The sequence below is a fragment of the Hyperoodon ampullatus genome (genome assembly GCF_949752795.1).
Source record: "Hyperoodon ampullatus genome assembly, chromosome: 3".
Lineage (NCBI taxonomy): Eukaryota > Metazoa > Chordata > Mammalia > Artiodactyla > Ziphiidae > Hyperoodon > Hyperoodon ampullatus.
The window spans coordinates 44881624-44904500 of NC_136916.1; the positions used below are offsets into that span (position 1 = coordinate 44881624).

At 37.2% G+C, this 22877-nt stretch overlaps 1 protein-coding gene across 1 annotated transcript in view; it reads left to right on the plus strand.

Moving 5' to 3' along the window:
* The window catches only part of UNC13C (unc-13 homolog C), a gene marked incomplete at both ends in the record, with an annotated part of 584133 nt that overhangs the window by 102282 nt on the left and 458974 nt on the right, over positions 1 to 22877 (plus strand). Inside the window, 2 exons of the mRNA XM_079701234.1 lie at positions 13023 to 13045; positions 13627 to 13691. Coding sequence (XP_079557360.1) covers positions 13023 to 13045; positions 13627 to 13691 — 88 coding nt within the window. The remainder of the gene's footprint in view (positions 1 to 13022; positions 13046 to 13626; positions 13692 to 22877) is intronic.

Sequence of the window (22877 nt, forward strand, 5' to 3'; positions counted from 1 at the left end):
CTCAAATTGCTTTGGTTTTTGGGGTCTTTTGTGTTTCCATACACATTTTAAGATTTTTTGTTCTTGTTTCGTAAAGAAAACTGGCATGGGTAATTTGATAGGTCTTGCATTGAATCTATAGATTGCTTTGGGTAGTATAGTCATTTTCACAATATTGATTCTTCCAATCCAAGAATATGGTATATCTCTGCATCTGCTTTTGTCATCTTTGATTTCTTTCATCAGTGTCTTTTTTTTAATTAAATTAAATTTAATTAATTTATTTATTTTAAAAGTATTTATTAGAGTATAATTACTTTACAATGGTGTTAGTTTCTGCTTTATAACAAAGTGAATCAGTTATACATATACATATGTTCCCATATCTCTTCCCTCTTATATCTCCCTCCCTCCCACCTTCCCTGTCCAACCCCTCTAGGTGGTCAAAAACAACCGAGCTGACTTCCCTGTGCTATGAGGCTGCTTCCCACTAGCTATTTATTTTATGTTTGGTAGTGTATATATGTCCATGCCACTCTCTCACTTTGTCACAGCTTACCCTTCCCCCTCCCCATATCCTCAGGTCCATTCTCTAGTACATCTGTGTCTTTATTCCCATCTTACCCTGAGGTTCTTCATGACCTTTTTTTTTTTTTTTTTTTTTTTTTTTTTTTTGCTGTACGTGGGCCTCTCACTGTTGTGGCCTCTCCCATTGCGAGCACAGGCTCCGGACGCGCAGGCTCAACGGCCATGGCTCACGGGCCCAGCCGCTCCGCAGCATGTGGGATCTTCCCGGACTGGGGTACGAACCCGTGTACCCTGCATCGGCAGGCAGACTCTCAACCACTGCGCCACCAGGGAAGCCCATGACCTTTTTTTTTTTTCCCTTAGATTCCATATATATGTGTTAGCATACGGTATTTGTTTTTCTCTTTCTGACTTATTTCACTCTGTATGACAGACTCTAGGTCCATCCACCTCACTACCAATAACTCAATTTCATTTCTTATTATGGCTGAGTAATGTTCCATTGTGCCACATATTCTTTATCCATTCATCTGATGATGGACACTTAGATTGTTTCCATCTCCGGGCTATTGTAAATAGAGCTGCAATGAACATTTTGGTACATGTCTCTTTTTGAATTCTGGTTTTCTCAGGGTATATGCCGAGTAGTGGGATTGCTGGGTCATATGGTAGTTCTATTTTTAGTTTTTTGAGGAACCTCCATACTGTTCTCCATAGTGGCTGTACCAATTCACATTCCCACCAGCAGTGCAAGAGTGTTCCCTTTTCTCCACACCCTCTCCAGCATTTATTGTTTCTAGATTTCTTGATGATGGCCATTCTGACTGGTGTGAGATGATATCTCATTGTAGTTTTGATTTGCATTTCTCTAATGATTAATGATGTTGAGCATTCTTTCATGTGTTTGTTGGCAGTCTGTATATCTTCTTTGGAGAAATGCCTATTTAAGTCTTCTGCCCATTTTTGGATTGGGTTGTTTGTTTTTTTGCTATTGAGCTGCATGAGCTGTTTATAAATTTTGGAGATTAATCCTTTGTCAGTTGCTTCATTTGCAAATATTTTCTCCCATTCTGAGGGTTGTCTTTTGGTCTTGTTTATGGTTTCCTTTGCTGTGCAAAAGCTTTGAAGTTTCATTAGGTCCCATTTGTTTATCTTTGTTTTTAATTCCATTTCTCTAGGAGGTGGGTCCAAAAGGATCTTGCTGTGATTTATGTCATAGAGTGTTTTACCTATGTTTTCCTCTAAGAGTTTGATAGTTTCTGGCCTTACATTTAGGTCTTTAATCCATTTTGAGCTTATTTTTGTGTATGGTGTTAGGGAATGATCTAATCTCATACTTTTACATGTCCCTGTCCAGTTTTCCCAGCACCACTTATTGAAGAGGCTGTCCTTTCTCCACTGTACATTCCTGCCTCCTTTATCAAAGATAAGTTGGCCATATGTGCGTGGGTTTATCTCTGGGCTTTCTATCCTGATCCACTGATCTATCTTTCTGTTTTTATGCCAGTACCACACTGTCTTAATTACTGTAGCTTTGTAGTATAGTCTGAAGTCAGGGAGCCTGATTCCTCCAGCTCCGTTTTTCGTTCTCAAGATTGCTTTGGCTATTCGGGGTCTTTTGTTTTTCCAAACAAATTTTGAAATTTTTTGTTCTAGTTCTGTGAAAAATGCCAGTGGTAGTTTGATAGGGATTGCATTGAATCTGTAGATTGCTTTGGGTAGTAGAGTCATTTTCACAATATTGATTCTTCCAATCCAGGAGCAAGGTATATCTCTCCATCTATTTGTATCCTCTTTAATTTCTTTCATCAGTGTCTTATAATTTTCTGCATAAAGGTCTTTTGTCTCCTTAGGTAGGTTTATTCCTAGATATTTTATTCTTTTTGTTGCAATGGTAAATGGGAGTGTTTTCTTGATTTCATTTTCAGATTTTTCATCATTAGTGTACAGGAATGCCAGAGATTTCTGTGCATTAATTTTGTATCCTGCTACTTTACCAAATTCATTGATTAGCTCTAGTAGTTTTCTGGTAGCATCTTTAGGATTCTCTATGTATAGTATCATGTCATCTGCAAACAGTGACAGCTTTACTTCTTCTTTTCCGATTTGGATTCCTTTTATTTCCTTTTCTTCTCTGATTGCTGTGGCTAAAACTTCCAAAACTAGGTTGAATAAGAGTGGTGAGAGTGGGCAGCCTTGTCTTGTTCCTGATCTTAGTGGAAATGGTTTCAGTTTTTCACCATTGAGGACAATGTTGGCTGTGGGTTTGTCATATATGGCCTTTATTATGTTGAGGAAAGTTCCCTCTATGCCTACTTTCTGCAGGGTTTTTATCATAAATGGGTGTTGAATTTTGTCGAAAGCTTTCTCTGCATCTATTGAGATGATCATATGGTTTTTCTCCTTCAACTTGTTAATATGGTGTATCACATTGATTGATTTGCGTATATTGAAGAATCCTTGCATTCCTGGAATAAACCCCACTTGATCATGGTGTATGATCCTTTTAATGTGCTATTGGATTCTGTTTGCTAGTATTTTGTTGAGGATTTTTGCATCTATGTTCATCAGTGATATTGGCCTGTAGTTTTCTTTCTTTGTTACATCCTTGCCTAGTTTTGGTATCAAGGTGATGGTGGCCTCGTAGAATGAGTTTGGGAGTGTTCCTTCCTCTGATATTGTTTGGAAGAGTTTGAGAAGGATGGGTGTTAGCTCTTCTCTAAATGTTTGATAGAATTCGCCTGTGAAGCCATCTGGTCCTGGGCTTTTGTTTGATGGAAGATTTTTAATCACAGTTTCAATTTCAGTGCTTGTGATTGGTCTATTCATATTTTCTATTTCTTCCTGAGTCAGTCTTGGTAGGTTGTGCATTTCTAAGAATTTGTCCATTTCTTCCAGGTTGTCCATTTTATTGGCATAGAGTTGCTTATAGTAATCTCTCATGATCTTTTGTATTTCTGCAGTGTCAGTTGTTACTTCTCCTTTTTCATTTCTAATTCTACTGATTTGAGTCTTCTCCCTTCTTTTCTTGATGAGTCTGGCTAATGGTTTGTCAATTTTGTTTATCTTCTCAAAGAACCAGCTTTTAGTTTGGTTGATCTTTGCTATCGTTTCCTTCATTTCTTTTTCATTTATTTCTGATCTGATCTTTATGATTTCTTTCCTTCTGCTAACTTTGGGGGTTTTTTGTTCTTCTTTCTCTAATTGCTTTAGGTGCAGGGTCAGGTTGTTTACTCGAAATGTTTCCTGTTTCTTAAGGTGGGATTGTATTGCTATAAACTTCCCCCTTAGAACTGCTTTTGCTGCGTCCCATAGGTTTTGGGTCGTCGTGTCTCCATTGTCATTTGTTTCTAGGTATTTTTTAATTTCCTCTTTGATTTCTTCAGTGATCACTTCGTTATTGAGTAGTGTATTGTTTAGCCTCCATGTGTTTGTATTTTTTACAGATCTTTTCCTGTAATTGATGTCTAGTCTCATAGCATTGTGGTCGGAAAAGATACTTGATACAATTTCAATTTTCTTAAATTTACCAAGGCTTGATTTGTGACCCAAGATATGATCTATCCTGGAGAATGTTCCATGAGCACTTGAGAAAAATGTGTATTCGGTTGTTTTTGGATGGAATGTCCTATAAATATCAACTAAGTCCATCTTGTTTAATGTATCATTTAAAGCTTGTGTTTCCTTATTTATTTTCATTTTGGATGATCTGTTCATTGGTGAAAGTGGGGTGTTAAAGTCCCCTACTATGATTGTGTTACTGTCGATTTCCCCTTTTATGGCTGTTAGTATTTGCCTTATGTATTGAGGTGCTCCTATGTTGGGTGCATAAATATTTACAATTGTTATATCTTCTTCTTGGATCGATCCCTTTATCGTTATGTAGTGTCCTTCTTTGTCTCTTCTAATAGTCTTTATTTTAAAGTCTATTTTCTCTGATATAAGAATTGCTACTCCAGCTTTCTTTTGATTTCCATTTGCATGGAATATCTTTTTCCATCCCCTTACTTTCAATCTGTATGTGTCTCTAGGTCTGAAGTGGGTCTCTTGTAGACAGCATATATATGGGTCTTGTTTTTGTATCCATTCAGCCACTCTGTGTCTTTTGGTGGGAGCATTTAGTCCATTTACATTTAAGGTAATTATTGATATGTATGTTTCTATTCCCATTTCCTTAATTGCTTTGGGTTCGTTATTGTAGGTATATTCCTTCTGTTGTGTTTCTTGCCTAGAGAAGTTCCTTTAGCATTTGTTGTAAAGCTGGTTTGGTGGTGCTGAACTCTCTCAGCTTTTGCTTGTCTGTAAACGTTTTAATTTCTCCATCAAATCTGAATGAGATCCTTGCTGGGTAGAGTAATCTTGGTTGCAGGTTTCTCTCCTTCATCACTTTAATTATGTCCTGCCACTCCCTTCTGGCTTGTAGAGTTTCTGCTGAGAGATCAGCTGTTAACCTGATGGGGATTCCCTTGTGTGTTATTTGTTGTTTTTCCCTTGCTGCTTTTAATATGATTTCTTTGTGTTTAATTTTTGACAGTTTGATTAATATGTGTCTTGGCGTATTTCTCCTTGGATTTATTCTGTATGGGACTCTCTGTGCCTCCTGGACTTGATTAACTATTTCCTTTCCCATATTAGGGAAGTTTTCAACTATAATCTCTTCAAATATTTTCTCAGTCCCTTTCTTTTTCTCTTCTTCTTCTGGAACCCCTATAATTCGAATGTTGGTGCGTTTAATGTTGTCCCAGAGGTCTCTGAGACTGTCCTCTATTCTTTTCATTCTTTTTTCTTTATTTTGCTCTGCATCAGTTATTTCCACTATTTTATCTTCCAGGTCACTTATCCGTTCTTCTGCCTCAGTTATTCTGCTATTGATCCCATCTAGAGTATTTTTCATTTCATTTATTGTGTTTTTAATCGATGCTTGATTCATCTTTAGTTCTTCTAGGTCCTTGTTAACTGTTTCTTGCATTTTGTCTATCCTATTTCCAAGATTTTGGATCATCTTTACTATCATTATTCTGAATTCTTTTTCAGATAGACTGCCTATTACCTCTTCATTTGTTAGGTCTGGTAGGTTTTTATCTTGCTCCTTCACCTGCTGTGTGTTTTTCTGCTTTCTCATTTTTCTTATGTTACTGTGTTTGGGGTCTCCTTTTTGCAGGCTGCGGATTCGTAGTTCCCGTTGTTTTTGGTATCTGTCCCCCGTGGCTAAGGTTGTTTCAGTAGGTTGTGTAGGCTTCCTGTTGGGGGGGACTAATGCCTGTGTTCTGGTGGTTGAGGCTCGATCTTGTCTTTCTGGTGGACAGGTCCACGTCTGGTGGTGTGTTTTGGGGTGCCTGTGGCCTTATTATGTTTTTAGGTAGTCTCTCTGCTAATGGGTGGGGTTGTGTTCCTGCCTTGCTAGTTGCTTGGCATAGGGTGACCAGCACTGTAGTTTGCTGGTCGTTGACTGAAGCTGGGTGCTGGTGTTGAGATGGAGATCCCTGGGAGATTTTCGCTGCTTGATATTATGTGGAGCTGGGAGGTCTCTTGTGGACCCGTGTCCTGAGGTTGGCTCTCCCACTTCAGAGGCACAGCACTGACTCCTGGCTGCAGCACCACGAGCCTTTCATCCACCCGGCCAGGTATGTGGGAAGTTTCTTGCCTTTTGGGGGGTCTGAGGTCTTCTGTCAGCGTTCAGTAGGTGTTCTGTTGGAGTTGTTCCACGTGTAGATGAATTTCTGATGTATCTTATCTGTAGCGTGGGGCTTTCGTGTCTGACACAAGTTATATTTTTCACTTAACTACATGTAGGGTAATAATTATGCTCTTCTTCTGCTTTGCTGCCCAAATAGGCAAGAATCTGATCAGATGTTTTTCCTTTAAAGTGTTGAACTTCAAAAAGATGGTTCCTCTAGCCCATAGAACATGCCATCTCTAATGAATCGAGGACACAGTATCTTTAAAGGTTCTGTTGTCTCAAATTATTGCTGTGGGTCTCCTTCTATTCTTGCACCATGGGCCCTGTAGCAGACAGCAGCTCCAGGGCCCAGGGAGGAAGCGGCAGGTCCAGGGACGCCCGTTCTTTGTGGGACAGGCCGACTGGCTGGTTTTGGCCAAGTCCCCCACTATTAATGTGTTACTGTAGAGTTCTCCTTTTATGGCTGTTAGTTTTTTCCTTATATATTGTGGTGCTCCCATGTTGGGTACGTATATTTTTACAATTATTATATCTTCTTCTTGGATTGTTGCCTTGATCATTGTGAAGTTTGCTTCTTTATCTTTTTTTTTTTTTTTTTTTTTGCGGTACACGGGCCTCTCACTGTTGTGGCCTCTCCCGTTGCGGAGCACAGGTTCTGGACACGCAGGCTCAGCGGCCATGCCTCATGGGCCCAGCCGCTCCGCGGCATGTGGGATCCTCCCGGACTGGGGCACGAACCCGCGTCCCCTGCATTGGCAGGCGGACTCCCAACCACTGCGCCACCAGGGAAGCCCCCTTCTTTGTCTTTTATAACAGTCTTTATTTTAAAGTCTGTTTTGTATGATATGAGTATTGCTAGTCCAGCTTCCTTTTGATTCCCATTTATATAGAATACCTTATTCCATCCCTTCACTTTCAGTCAGTATGTGTCCCTAGATCTGAAGTGGGTCTCTTGTAGACAGCATATATATGGGTCTTATTTTTGTATACATTCAGCCAGTCTTTGTCTTTTGGTTGGAACATTTAATCCATTTATGTTTAAGGTAATTATCAATATGTATGTTCTTATTGCCATTTTGTTAATAGTTTTGGTTTTGTTTTTGTAGGTCTTTTTCCTTCCCTTCCTCTTTTGTTCCCTTCTGTTGTGTTTTGATGACTAACATTAGTGTTTGGATTCCTTTTTATTTTTTATGTATCTATTGTAGTTTTTCTCTTTGTGGTTACCTTGAGGTTTTGATATAGCAGTCTGTATACAAACAAGATTGTTTTAAGTTGCTGGTCCCTTAATTTCAAATCCATTTCCAATGTCTTGCGTTTGTACTCTCCTCTTCTCACAGTTGCTGGTTTTGACTTCATATTTGTGTGTGGATGACTTTCTACCTTTACTCTATGTTTGCCTTTACTGGTGAGCTTTTCCATTCATTATTTTCTTGTTTCTAGTTGTGGCTTTTTCTTTTTCACCTAGAGAAGTTCCTTTAGCATTTGTTGCAAAGCTGTTCTGGTGGTGCTGAATTCTCTTAGCTTTTTCTTGTCTATAAAGCTTTTGATTTCTCCATCACATCTGAATGAGAGCATTACTTGGTAGAGTATTCTTGGTTGTAGGTTCTTCCCTTTCATCATTTTACATATATTTTGCCACTCCCTTCTGGCCTGTAGAGTTTCTGCTGAAAAATCAGCTGATAACCTTATGGGAGTTCCCTGTATGTTATTTTTGCTTTTCCCTTGTTGCTTTTAATATTTTCTTTGTCTTTAATTTTTGTCAACTTGATTACTATGTCTCTTGGCATGCTCCTCCTTGGGGTTTTCCTGCCTGGGACTCTCTGCACTTCCTGGACTTGGATGACTGCTTTGTTTCCCATGATAGGGGAGTTTTCAGCTATTACCTCTTCATATATTTTATCAGATCCTTTCTCTGTCTTCTTCTTCTAGGACCTCCATACTGAGAATATTGGTGTGTTTAATGTTGTCCCAGAGGTCTCTTAGACTGTCCTCATTTCTTTTCATTCTTTTTCCTTTATTCTGTTCTGAAGCAGTGATCTCCACCATTCTGTCTTCCAGTTCACTTATTCATTCTTGTGATTCATGTATTCTATTTTTTTTGTTTGTTTTTTTGCGGTACACGGGCCTCTCACTGTTGTGGCCTCTCCTGTTGTGGAGCACAGGCTCTGGACGTGCAGACTCAGCAGCCATGGCTCACGGGCCCAGATGCTCTGCGGCATGTGGGATCTTCCCGGACCGGGGCACAAACCCGCATTCCCTGCATCAGCAGGCGGACTCTCAGCCACTGTGCCACCAGGGAAGCCCTGTGATTCATGTATTCTGATATTGATTCCTTCTGGTGTATTTTTATTCCAGTTATTGTGGTGTTCATCTCTGTTCTGTAGATCTTCTTTTTTTTTTTTTTTTTTTTTTTTTTTTTTTTTTTTTTTTTTTTTTTTTTGCGGTATGCGGGCCTCTCACTGTTGTGGCCTCTCCCGTTGCGGAGCACAGGCTCCAGACGCGCAGGCTCAGTGGCCATGGCTCACGGGCCTAGCCTCTCCGCGGCATGCGGGACCCTCCCGGACCGGGGCACGAACCCATGTCCCCTGCATCGGCAGGCGGACTCTCAACCACTGCGCCACCAGGGAAGCCCTGTAGATCTTCTTGCTCTTTTTTAAACATTTCTTGTATCTTCTCTGTCTGTTCCTCCATTCTTTTTTCCAAGATTTTAGATCATCTTTACTATCATTACTCTGAATTCTTTTTCAGGTAGATTACCTATCTCCAGTTCACTTAGTAGTTCTTCTGGGGTTTTATCTTGTTTGTTCATCTGGGACACATTCCTCTGCTTTCTCATTTTATGTAGCTTTCTGTGTTTGCTGTTTCTGTTCCTCAGGAGGCAGGTTTTTAGTTCTTCTTGCTTCTGCTGTCTGTCCCCTGATGGATAATGCTGGTCTAAGGGGCTTATGCCAGCTTCCTGGTGGGAAGGACTGGTTCTTGCCCACTGGTTACTAGAACTTGGTCTTGTCCCTCTGGTGGGCAGGACCATGTGAAGGGGTGTGTTCATTGGGAAGCTGTGGGCCCAGGAAGACTTTAGGTAGCCTGTCTGCAGTTGGGTGGAGCTGTGTTCCCACCCTGTTGGTTGTTTGGACTGAGGTGTTTCAGCACTGGAGCATACAGGGCATTGGGTGGGGCCAGGTCTTGTGGGAAAATGGTGACCTACAGGAGAGCTCTTGCCAATGAGTATTCTCTAGAACTACAGCCTCCATTATCTTTTCCCCTGCAGTGAGCCACAGCCTCCCCCTGCCTCTTCAGGAGACCCTCCAATACCAGCAAGTAGGTCTGGCCCAGGCTCTTATGAGGTCATTGCTTTTTCCCCTGCATCCAGGTGTGCACAAGACCTTATGTGCAACATCCAAGAGTGGAGTTTCTGTTTCTCCCATTGCTGTGGAATTCCTGTGATCAGAACCCCAATGACCTTCAAAGCCAGATGCTCTGGGGACTCCTCCTGATGCAAGACTCTCATGATGGGGTGCCTGATGTGGGGATCAGAACTTTCACTCCTCTGGGATAACTTCTGTCATATAATTGTTTTCCAGTTTGTGGGTCACCCACCTGCCAAGTATGTGATTTGATTTTATCATGATTGTGCTTCTTCTAGTGTCTCATTTGGCTTCTGCTTTGTCTTTGGATGTAGGATATCTTTATTGGTAGTTTCCAGTGTTTTTTTGTCAATGGTTGTTCAGCAGTCAGTTGTGATTTTGGTGTTTTGGTGAGAGGGAATGAGCTCAAGTCATTCTATTCTGCCATCTTGTCTCTGCCCCCAGAAGCATCATGTATTAACTAATGTTTCTCATTTTCTTTGATAATAGTATGTCCTTTCTTATTCACTAAGTTCTTAAGTATAAGGGTATATTACTTCGGTATATTTTATGTTTCACTGATCTTCTATTACTTTGCCACAACCATAATATTTTAGCTATCATAGACTTTTAATATTTGTGTGATCTGTCCTCATTAATCTCCTTTAAAACAATCTTATGTGTTTTCACTTGTTTGTTGACCTAGTTGTACTTAAAATTAGAATAATTTCAAGTTACAACAACTGCCATTAGGTGTAATCCTAACTGCCATTAGGATTTTAGCTGTTAAATCTATAAATCTGTTAGAAAGTAATTCATCCTCCCTATACAGAAAGATGAAATAATGGTTTTCTTTATATGGATTTTTAAATACTTCAATAAAGTCATATAGCTTATGTAAGGTTGTACATTCACTGCTTAGCAAACATTTATTAGTCATCTCCTGGTGTTTCAGGAATATAATGGAAGTTGACAAAAAGGTTAAATAAAGTATCATTGAGGCACTTTTTTAGAAGGATTTCAGATAAGGAAATTGGAAAATTTTGAGGGTTAGCCAAGAGGAATACACAGTGTGCAGCACTCATGTATAAAGACCATGAATCCCTGAAAAGTAGCAAGATTCCAGGAGAGGGGGTTATGCTTCAACTGAGTTTTGGAGGCTGACAGGCAGTTAGCTGGATGAAGAAAGCGATAACTTGTTTTAGAGGGAGGAAACTGAAAATGCAAAGGCACACATTTAAAACACATGCATGGAAACTAAATGGCAAGAATTTAATTGTGGCCAAAGTGTAGGATGTGAATGAGGACTGGTGAGCCATGAATTTCTAGTATATATAGATCTAATTTCTCAAATGGGCATTGGGTGACATTGGTGGGTTTTAAAAAGGGAAGTGACATCATATTTATATTTCAGAAAGGTTTCAAATGGGGACAAGAAAGGAGTCAAAGTGAACAACAAAGGTTCATTGATAATAAAAATATGTATTCAGTGAAAGAATGAATGAACATTGAATGAATCAATGAATGAAAAGTTAATGTATTACCACATTTAGCAGCTGAAAAATAACAGCTTTGGTAAGATTACCTTTATATAGTCAAGTGGTTGCTATAGAAGACAGTTAGAATGGAAGACTGTGTCACAGTGCTGGATATTTGAAATGAGATCTAATGTCATTGTATTCCAAACTAGTTATTGCTAGTTAGTAGGAAATAACTTAATGTTGTTACTTGATGTGTTGGTTATATATTCACTTTGCCACCTATTTTATTATCCTAATAGTTTTCCAGATGGTTTGGCTTGGCTTGTTTTCAGGGTATAATACTGTAGTTCCTGAAAAATAATAACTCTGTATTTTACCTTTCAACATTTGAGTTGTTTATTTCTGTTTTAATATATTGGTCAGAATTTCTGGAATTAAGTTAAAATATGGTAGTGAACATTTTTGTTTTGCTTTTAATAATAGGGATGCCCTAATATTTTACACTTAAGTTGATTCTGAAAGATGTTTTTAGCATATTAAACTTAAGACTCATTCCAATCCTATTTTAAATAGGTTAAAAATTATTTGGAAGATTTTGAAATTTTTTCTAATAACTTGTGTGTTCCTGTTGAAATGCAGATATGTATTTTATGACCAGTTAATATGTCATGTTAAATTCGTCAGTGATTTTAGATCATGCTTATGAAAAAATCTTCATGGCTATGATATATTATTCTTCTGATACTGTGCTGAATTTTATTTTCTGTATTTTGTGAAGTATTTAAAAATACTTATGGCCATAAATAAGATTTGCTTTATTACTCTATATTGTGCCTTACCCTGTTTTATATTCAAAGATAGAACCCAGGGACATTGTAAAATCTTAAGTATTGCACAAAAATATTTAGTTATGTTAACTGGTTCATACTTAATGAGTCAAGAAAACAAATATATTTCAGATTTTTATCAATAAAGATCATCATTGAGATACATGACCTCGGGGAAATCTTTTTGTCTCTGGGGCTCATCTATAAAAATAAGGGGATTGCACTACATGAACTGTAAGGTCTTGCCAGCTCTAGTTTTCTGTGAACTTGTATTCATAGAGAAATCCCTCCAGCTTTATGCTAAAAAGCAATAACTCTATGTAAGGTAGAAATGGACCATGCTATGATGACCCTTACAGATTTAGACTTGAGTTTCAAAAAGAAAAAAAAAAAAAGCAGTAGTCCATTGTTCATCTATTTGGGCCCATGAGCAGTTGAAAGTGACAAATGTTGACATTGTGATTTATCTTAAGTTGCAATGGAGAACTGTGGATCACCACCCCTCACTGTTTTGTTCAATTCGCCTGAAACATTGGATCTAAAGGGCAGCAGGTGGGGGATCAGAAGACCTGGATTTGTGTCCCACTCTGTCATTTATTAGTTTTGGGACCCTAAGTCATTTAATCCCTTCAGGCAAGTTTTCTTATTTGCAAGATGAAATATACTTAATTAATCTTTTAGTTCTGAAGTTCTATGAGAAGCCATAAATAATCCCTCAATGAAACATCTTTAGTTTATACAGTCACCTGGGGTTTACTTTCATATATATTGATCTTAATTGATCCTCTCCACAACGTTTGGAGGCAAAAAGCAAAGTATTAGTGACTTTATTTCAGAGTTAGGTCTAGACTCCAGACTCCAGAGAATTTGGTAGTTTGCCCCGTGTGCTTAGTAAGTGACAGAGCCCCAACTGGAGCCTAGGCATTCTGATACTTAAACTGTTCTTTTCTTTTTATGGCACATTGTCTTTTGTTAAGTCCTGTAATCACCCTTTTATACTTTTCAAGCATTCTGGCACATTTTCCGGCTCTTTAAATTGTGAGGACCAACTATTCTTCTTTCCTTGGGGTTCATTTATGATTTTAAACTATATAACACTAACACTTTGTTCATGTATATGTTTAAATGATTTCTTGAAAAGTACTCCATCTAACATTTATTCCTTCTTTTCCTGATTCTCTTTCAGATAGCAGTTCTGTGGATGAAAAGGTTTTAAATCATACTTTTTCTTCCCTCCTGAGGGACCTTGTCTTTTGTACATGTTTGTTTGTGACATATTAGACCTGTTTTGGTTCTTCTGTTTTAGTTGTGAACTGTGCATGTTATCCCAGCTTTCCATTCTTTGGTTGTCATTTAAGTGTGCCCCAATCTGTTGCATTTATGAAGAGGTTACACCTTGCTAGCTTTGCTTACTTTAGCTTACACTTGCCAACCTAGGGGTCTGCTACGGTCAAACTCAGCATCTGTTTTTAAGTCTGGCGAATCATGATCTCTCTGACTGATTCATGATCTTCACTGCACATACCAAGTTTTAAGGGCAAATAGTATTTGGAATATGATATTTTCCTCGACTCTGCCAGTGCTTTTGTCTGGATGCTGACAGCTAATTTCAAAACCTCCACTCACAAAAACACAGTAGCTTTGACTTGAAGCTGACCCTGCTTAGCATCTGTCATACTAGGTGTTACGTGTCTAGTGCAGTTGACGCGTGTTCCAAATTCATGTATACACAGCTATAGGATACTAAAAGCCTCTTTCTTTTGTTTTGTTTTTCTCCATTTTCGTTTAAGGCTCGAATAGTAAGTGGCAATGATTTGGATGCTTCCAAATTCTCTGCACTACAGGCGTTTGGTGGGTAAGTACATTCATAACCTTTCTAATTCATTCCATTCATCAGTGGTTCTCAGTGGTGGTCTCAACATATGTATTTTGAGTGCATAATGTTGCATGACGGTATAATTAACTTGCCTTGCTGTTGCTTTCTTTTCACAGTAAAATAGCTTTTATAGTGTTTTTAAAAAAGTAATATATAGATTTGTGTATATTTATGTTTAATTATATATACATGTATCTATATATAAAGAACAAAGTTGAAATCACCAGCCAGAATAAACATTAACATGATCATGCCATACACAAAACATAACCATATAATTTTACATTATTGAGTTCATGTTAATAAAATTAATAATGTTTTGATCTGCTTGCTTGTACTTTATGATATGTGCATGAACATATTTTATGTCAATAAGTGAATGAATGTAATCTTCACCATTGTTTTTTATAGTTCCATTTAATGAGTGTATAAAGTATTTAAAATGTAATCACAAAATAATGTATTAATTATATTTTCTATGTAAGATACTCAAACAGCAAAGGATTTCCTTTAATGCCCCTAATGATACATAGGTATCAGTTTGGCATGTGTGTTGTTAGGCCTTTTTCTGTGTGCTTGCAAACATATATGTTCTATAAGTTCATATAGAATAATAGTTTTGTTTGTCTCTGTGCATTGAACATAAATTAGGCCATTCTATATGTAAATAAAGAAGCACTAATTTAGTGCTGACATAATAGCAGATATTATTATAATTGTTTCATATATAATGACTCATTTGTTCCTTACAATAGCCCTGTGAGGTAAGTACTATTTTGACCTCCATTTTACACATGAGGAAACTGATGTATAATGTAGTTAAAAAGAAAGAAAGAAAGAAAAGCAACCAAAACCAAACCTTTCTCTTCATACAGCTAGTAAGTAGCAAAGTCAGTATTCAAGTTAGTCTAGTTCCAGAGTCTGTGATTTTAATTACTATGCTATATTTCACTTGCAACTTGTGGGTTTCTTTTTCCTTACCTTTTCTTTTTTACTATTTGACAACATACCTTGGAAAACTTTGCACTTCATTATTCATAAGCGATGTAAATATTTCAGAACATTTATGTAATGTTTGTTCATTCTTCTATTAATGAATTTTCCAGAATATTTCTGTGTCATTATTGTAAATGATACTAGAACAAACATATAATCAATTTTCGAAGTGTGATGTTTGGACCAAAGCTTATGCACAGGATAGATAGTTAAATTGTTTTATAAGTGTTGAAATTTGAACACATTTGTGTACAATAGAAATAGAAGCAAAATTTAGATATATGGTTTAGGATTTTTTGGAGGGGCCAAGAAATAGTCTCATGGTTATGTTTTATAATATTCTCATCCTCTTCAAATGAATTTTGTTAAATAACATCCACATGCTATTTTCTTTAAATTAAACATATGAAAAATTTTAAGTTTCAAATTTAAAGCTCCTGGATAATAACATCATTTTTACTGAGATTTTTCAAATAAGTAACTAAGATATTATTTATGTCTACAAACATTTCAATGTCCTTTAAATATGTGAAGAATTATATTCACATTTGTAATGTCACAATAATTTAAATATGTTATAAAAATGAACTGTGGCAAAAGTTCACTATGGATTATTTATAGAAAATTCAGGTAATAAATGGATTACTCTCTCCTCACTACCCCACATATACTGTCTTTAAGTTTACAAAAAAATGATACTGTGACAAAACTAATAAAATGTTTATTTTAGAAAATAAGTTGAATTACAATTTAAATTTTAAAAAAATTTGTATGTCATAGTCTTAGAGGCTTATCTGAGTTTATGAGCTTACAGTTCTTTAAATTCCTACCTTCCTGTGGCATCCATCACTTGAAAACAACTTGCTTTCTTAACTCATATCTGAATATGGACTTTTATCATTGTCAGAGCAACAGAGTTAATCTACATCCATGTTTTTGTTAAGTGTATGCTGTGTAAATGTCTAGCTACAATAGGTCATCTTTTCATTTCAATTCTTTAGATCATTTCCACATTTTTTTCCCAGAAATTTCCTATTTCAAGGACTTAGCAAGGGATTTTGGAATTATGATGGTATGGGAAAGAGGTGATAATTTTTAGTCTTCAAGAGGATTTGCTGTTATCTGAAGGCAAGTTCCTCTTGAAGAACCTGAAGAGTACATTTAAATGCAAGCTTTCAGTCACAACCTATTCCAGAAATATTTGTTTATTTTACTTTTCCCTATCAATATTTAAATATATATATTTTAGTAGAGTAAAATATTGCTGTAATCCTCAATATTAAAATTTCTGTTGTGCTGCGAAACTGACACTGGAACAGACTTTGAAAATAGGGAGTCATTGCTGCTTCAGGGCAAGGCTACTATATCCTTCACCTCTCTGCCTTCAGCATCCCTAATGAGTTCAGAGCCAAACCACATCCATCCTCCCTCTCACTTCTCAAGTGTCAATAAAAGCACAATCTATACACACTGAAACCAGATAATGGAATTAACATGGCTGCTGATTTCTGCTCATTCTCTGTATATCTCCTGTAAGTGTTGCTGGAAAATACATGCCAAACTTTATTTTTCCTATCTGTTACAATAAAAATTCAGACAGGTTCTTGGAAAAGAACTGAGAGGAAGAGAGAAAAGATGCACAGAAAAAGAGAAGGCTGGAAAGATGCTTGTTTCAGTGAAATCATTACATTTAACATCTTAGTGCTTTTATAAGAGTTTGGTAACTTTTGTCATATACGTAAGCTAAGAGTCATACCAAGATGACAGATGTACAAGAGCTTTTGGGGGAGAAACATCTCAGATAAAGTGGAGAGACAGACAACAGGAGTAGGCAAGAAATGCCTTGGACCATGATATAGGTCTGATACCTGGAAAAGGGGGAGGAGAAAGAAGGAGGACTAGGTATGAAAAGCCTTAAACTGACTGCAATGAAACTGCCATGAGACTGCAATAAAGTGTCAGTCAGACCAATGGGGAGTGCTAGAGATGAGGCTGTCTGTTAGAGGAGTCCCACCTTGAGCATACAGGGGCAGCTCATTACCCTCACCAAGTTCACTCACTGAACACTGACAGCAGCTTGGGAAGAGTTTGGCCTCAAGTGAATGCTGCAGTTGATTCTGGAGGTGTGGTTACAGAAGGCTGTCATCCAACTGTTCCTAGATTTTCTCTGAGGAATATCTGAGTGATACATGCCCATGGCTACCCAGCATCAGACATTTTGATGTCTTTAAATGTCAGTTTGATGACACAGAGACTGACAAATAGAAAAAGAAAAGGTTCTGTTTTGACCTCCCTTTCAAACAGGTAAAATAGCAAAAGAAAAAAAATACATGAAATAAGTCCTGAGATTTTCAAGGTTGTTCAGTTATTGCCATGAACAAATAACTTTTTGAATGTGAATAAGTCAATCATTAGCCAAAGTTCTGAACAATTCCTTTGTTTTTAAGTTTACCTCGATTAAAATCATGGTTTTTGTTGTAGTTGTTATACCTGACATGAGTTAGGTGGTACAATATATAGATATAGCAGGTTTAATATACTCTTGATATTTGTCATAGTCCTGACATTGCTTTTATAGTCTCTATAAACTTTAGGATGTCATATTCTGTCTTCACGCCACCTTCCCCGCTGCTAGTCGTGACCTCCATGTTTTGTCAGGGCATGAAATCAGTCACTTAACGTGGAAGCTAAGATTGTTCTTACTCTTAAGGGACTCTTAACCCATCTTTTCTCATAGCAGCAGTCTTTTCTCTGGTAGCTGAAAACTTTGTTTTTTCCTATCTAAGCCCATAAATTAAATTTTTCCCTGTCCCCACAGGTAATTTCCTTACTTCTAAAGGAAAGGGCCAGAAATTCTCCTAAGCCTAGATCATGGCTCTTTCCAGAGCTATAAACCTTTCCCTGGGTCAGTGGTTCATCATGCATTAAACATTCTCTGAACCAGGTTTGCCGAGTACCAAGAAAATGACAGCCCTGGCGTAAGTTTGCTTCACTCACAGTAGCAGGTCACTCTTTGGAGAAAAATGGAAGCCTTTTTCTTTGACTTTCTGATTAGTGTTTTCATGGAAGAACTCCTTTTCTCCCCAGGGGCTTTGGTAGAGGAGTTCACTATAGACTGAGAGAGAAGTGAGTTAGGATTAGGACTGTTAATTGTTATAAGGGTTATCAGATGCAAACAGGATCTACTTTCACAATTCATAATTGTACAGCAATTCAGTCACCATGCCTGCACTTTTTTCAACTTATTCAGATTGCCATCAGTCTAGTTTTAGTCCTCAATAGCTTTTACCTACGCAGTTGCAAGCTTATCTTCTATCTGATCTTCCTGCATCAGTTTATTCCTCCACCTTAAGTCCAATCTATACACTGTTAAAGATTAATCTCCTTAAAGCACAGTCTTTTTCTACTTAAATGTGTCTAATGACTCCTCATTTCTGCAATGTAAAGTATGTTTTTTTGTACATGGCTTTCAATATACTTCTTGATTTCTATTTCTCTCTTTGTACAAAAGAGAAATATTATCTACCTTATCTGTGTTCTTGTTTGTGTCATTCCTATGGCACATATTAATTTCTTAAATTGCATAACCTTAACAAGATTCATATCCTTGATGACTTGATTTTAAGCTCTTTAAAGGCATAGAGTTGGTCTTTTATTACTTAGGTTTCCTTCTATAAAGTTTATGATAATGTTTTGCCCATTTAGGACCTCATTCATAAGTTAATTTTGTTTTAGAATGACAGTCTCTTCCATCAATTGGTTAGAATTACTTTCTAAGAGATTCAGGTCTACCACATTTTAAGAAAAATTATTCCTGAAATAATTGTGGTTTGAGGATCAGACACACATGAGAAGTACTCTGAGTTTTAAAAGCAGCTTAACCCACCCCTCAAATTCAATGTTACTAAGCCTTTACAGGAAAAAAAAAATCATCAGGGGATTTTTCTCACAGTAGATGTAACCCTAGTTGACTAGGAGGCCACTTTGCTTTGGATTGTGAATCTCCTTTTCTCCATTTTGGAGAAACTTTTGAAGATTCTACTGAGAAAATATATAAAAAATATTACTCTAATTACGCTAAGTAAATTTTATCCTTTCATTCTCCTATCAGAAAACCTTACCGCTTTAGAAAACTCTAGATATAAATTCACACTGTATTAAAGATTTCCTGTAATAAACTCCATTCTTACTACCTGAGAAAGGAGAACTTTGGTGATTAATAATTGAACGAACTTTTTCACTTTGTCCTTTATAAAAATGATAAAGGGAGTTGTCTTGCTTAATCTATTACAGAAAGAATGAAACCTGGCATCTCATAGCTAATGTCAGACATAATCATGACAGTGGGTAGTTATATCAGCTAGAAAAGAATCTCACATGAGGCTGAGGCAGTCCCAACCCTACGACAGACTCTGGATTATACCAGGACCACTAGTGCTCGGCACTCTGCCTGCAGTTGTCCTGCTAAGCAGAAATGTTATATTCTATACACCAAGATTTGGCCTAGACAGAGAGCCTCTTAACTAGGAAAACTGACATCAATAAGGCCATCAACTTTCTAAAACCCATGTATCAATTACTGATTGCTAAGCCATTAGCTTCCCGTGGCCAAAACAGAAACAAAACCAAAAAACCCTGCCTATCTAATTTTGGCCTACCACCAACCATCACTTTCCTAGTTCATGGTGAGCTGAAATGCTTCATTAGACTCTTGTAACTTACTCAGAGATCACTCAATACCTCTATTGAGAAAATCTTGGTCATTAGAGAGTACATTTTTACGTTAGCCACAAAGACCAGCCACTAGACTTACTCCTTCAATGTATGAACCTACAAAACAGCAGGACCACGTTATTAGACCCTGTTAGTGTCTAGTGTTACAGTCTAAACTGGGCTTATAGATGCCATAGTTTTCTTGGAATGGATTATAAATCATTTCTTTCAGGCATATTTTTTCCTACATAGATATTGGCAAATAATTCACAGAACTCATTCAAAGGATTAAAAAAATGGAGCTGTTACCTCATTACTACTAGCTTATAGTTCACAAAGTTAGAGATTGACACCTTGCCTGAGTTTGTAGCTTAACATTTTTTTCTGACTATAAATGCAGAAGGACACTTGAGTATGACCCACTGTCAATCCAGGGATACTGTATAAGGCTCTCCAATCTTCTGATAACGATATTAGCGAAAAGATTCTGCCATCCACAAGAGACCTGAGGTCTACTCTAAATGAGACCATTTTCTGTGCCGAGAAAGCAGTCCATGGAGAATTCCTCACCCAGAGTACATTTGTACTTCTGTTATTAAATTGTTCATAAGAATATGCAACTTCAGGATCATCCTGGGTTGCAGGATTTTACTCATCACATAAAGGCCACTCTCTTGTTTTTAAGGAAGATAGGTTTACATTTTTGATCGAGAAGATGTGTATGACTCTTCATCCATATCAGCCCTGGATGCAGATAATGCCTTCATTCCAGGGAAGGAAACCACAGCCACTACCAGCCATCATCAATGCTGACAGCTTTCCTTTAGCCAGTTCCTCGCCCTGGAGCCTTCCAGAATTGTTGCCTACAGCACTGGTTGGCCCCTCAGAAACGGCCTGCTTTTCCTTTTATCTTTAGGTAACTGCCAGGCAAAAACACACCCAACAGGAAGTGTTAGAAAATTACCAGCTATTAGTCAAAAAAACATTGAAAATAACGCCTCTAGGTAAGATGGCAGTTATGACTACCTTGCTTCCTAAACCAGAGGATTCTTTCCAAAACTTAATTGATATGGCTATTGAGTACATCGAACATACATGAACTATCTTAGGGGGAAAAATGAGCTTGATCATTGTATATCCCGGTAAAGCATATGTTGAATGGGGTTTTAAGTATCTTTTAATAAATGAATACCATATTCCATGAAGGCAGATAATAGAGATTTCCTCTTATAGGCAGACAATAGAGCAGAAAAACAGTAATCGTCACTGCTAACAAAATAGTTCGCCTCCATACCTTGTAATTACTCCTTATTTGAAGTAACAGATTTGTTTAATCCACGGTGTGTTCTTAAATATTGAACAGCTTGTTCAAACCATAATTCTCAGATATGACCAATTCTACATTGATGTCCAATAGGTAGTTCTTAGTCTTTCTTAGCATTTAGAAACGGTATGAAATATTATAGGGGGAATATAAGGAAGCATTTTAGATATTTTAAAAATGGGGATGATGTTTTAAATTCATAATTATTATAATAACTAATATTTTTTCTAGTGTTACAGTATAACAGGCCCATATCTATGCGTTACTTATGCATTATCTTCTTTAATCCTCATCACAACTTTTCAAGGTAGATGTTACAATTATTTTATTTTTCAAATGAGGTTACTGAGGCTTAGAGGTATTAAATATGGTCAAGGTGAAATAGTGATTATTAGAGCTGAGGTTTGAACTAGGTCTACCATATTCCAGGGCTTGACTGCTTTACTATTATGCCAAACTGATATAATTTGCAAATAGATGATGCTTGAGTCTACATCAGTTCTTTGTAATTATATATTATATTTTGAACTTGATATTTCATTATGTATTAGTCTGACAAGGTTTCTAAATAAGGGTATCGAATAAATGTTGTACATATATTTCTATCTAGATTCCAGGAAAGTATTTGCTAAGGGTTTTTGTATTATCCCCTAGAAATATATAATATTTCATAATATCATTGAGGTGAATTAGTGATGGATTGAATGACTGAACCCATAGTATTAGACAGATTATTTTTAGTTGAACTAAATGGAAATATGAAAGATCTGATTGTAGGATTTGAGGGTGACATCGTTGGGCAAAATAACTAGTGTTATTAGATAATGGAGTTAATATCTAAAAGATTTTTAGCATACTACAACTGAATATAACAAGATGAAGTATAAATAGTTTATCCTGACTGATATACTAAGTTACTATGCAATAACCTATCATACTACCCCATTTTAGTGTATTAATCAAATAAAGGTTTATTTCTCACCCAAACTATGTTTTCAATGCATATGAAGCAAGGGAGGAGGATGTACTTGATAGTTGCCCAGGGAACCAGGCTGGCAAAGGTTTGTCTCAACCCACACTTTCATGTTTTCACTGTAGGGAAATTAGGATGTGGCACACTGGACTCTTAACTCTTAAAACTTCCAGTTAGATGTGACATGCCTCCCTTCTGTTCATATTACAATGGACAAAGCAAATCACATAGAATAACTACTTTAAAGGGAGGGTTGAGGTGCAATCCTATCATGTGTCTGAAAGGATAAAGACCTGTAATGTTTCTCAACAGCCTTAATTATCACAACTAGGCATAAATATGGGCTTTGAACTCAGACTCTATAGAAGAGAGAGAGCAAATACAGTTTAACATCAATGTATGAAGAATTTCAAAGTGTTCATTGAATCTAGTGGCACATTAAGTAAGGTTGTGGTGCTAGTGCAGGGGGCCTGCAGGGAAAGCCCCCGTAGAGCACATGGAGAGAAGTGCAGGGTTGAAATGGGACAGAAAGCCGCGCACTTGTCGAGTTCTCCTGCTTCTCAGGACTGTGTGCTCAGTTCAGGGACCAACATCTGAACAGGGTGTAGACAAAAGAGAAGGCTTGCAGATCAAATAAACAGGTTGAAAAGGAGTCTCAAATCATACCATAGGAAAAACCACCAATGAGCCAGGGACACTGAATCTGGAAAAGAGAAAGTTGTGGTGAGAATGTGCTCAAGGTCTTCAGATATTTAAAGGATTAGGTGTGGAAAAAGGGATTAAATTGTCCTGAGATTCACAGAGGGAAAACCACGGCTTACTGGTGAAATTATGAGTAGGCAGACTTCTCAATAAGAGAAGAAATTTCCAACAGTAAGAGATTTTGTAAAAACTAAATTCTCCATTTCCAGAGAGATTTAAATAGTTTGGGTGATCACTTGTTAGAAATGCTGCAAAGGAAATTTAAATATCAGATGTTTGATTCTTTAAAGCCTCTTCTAACCTTAAGATTCTATTACATCCTATCCCAATATAATCACTTTATCAGACAGATGTTGCTGTGTAGTAAACCACCCTAAAATTCAGTAGCTTAAAACAATGAATCTACTAGTCTTGTCTGCATTCACTTAGGCATGTATGGTCCGCTGGACAGGGGCTG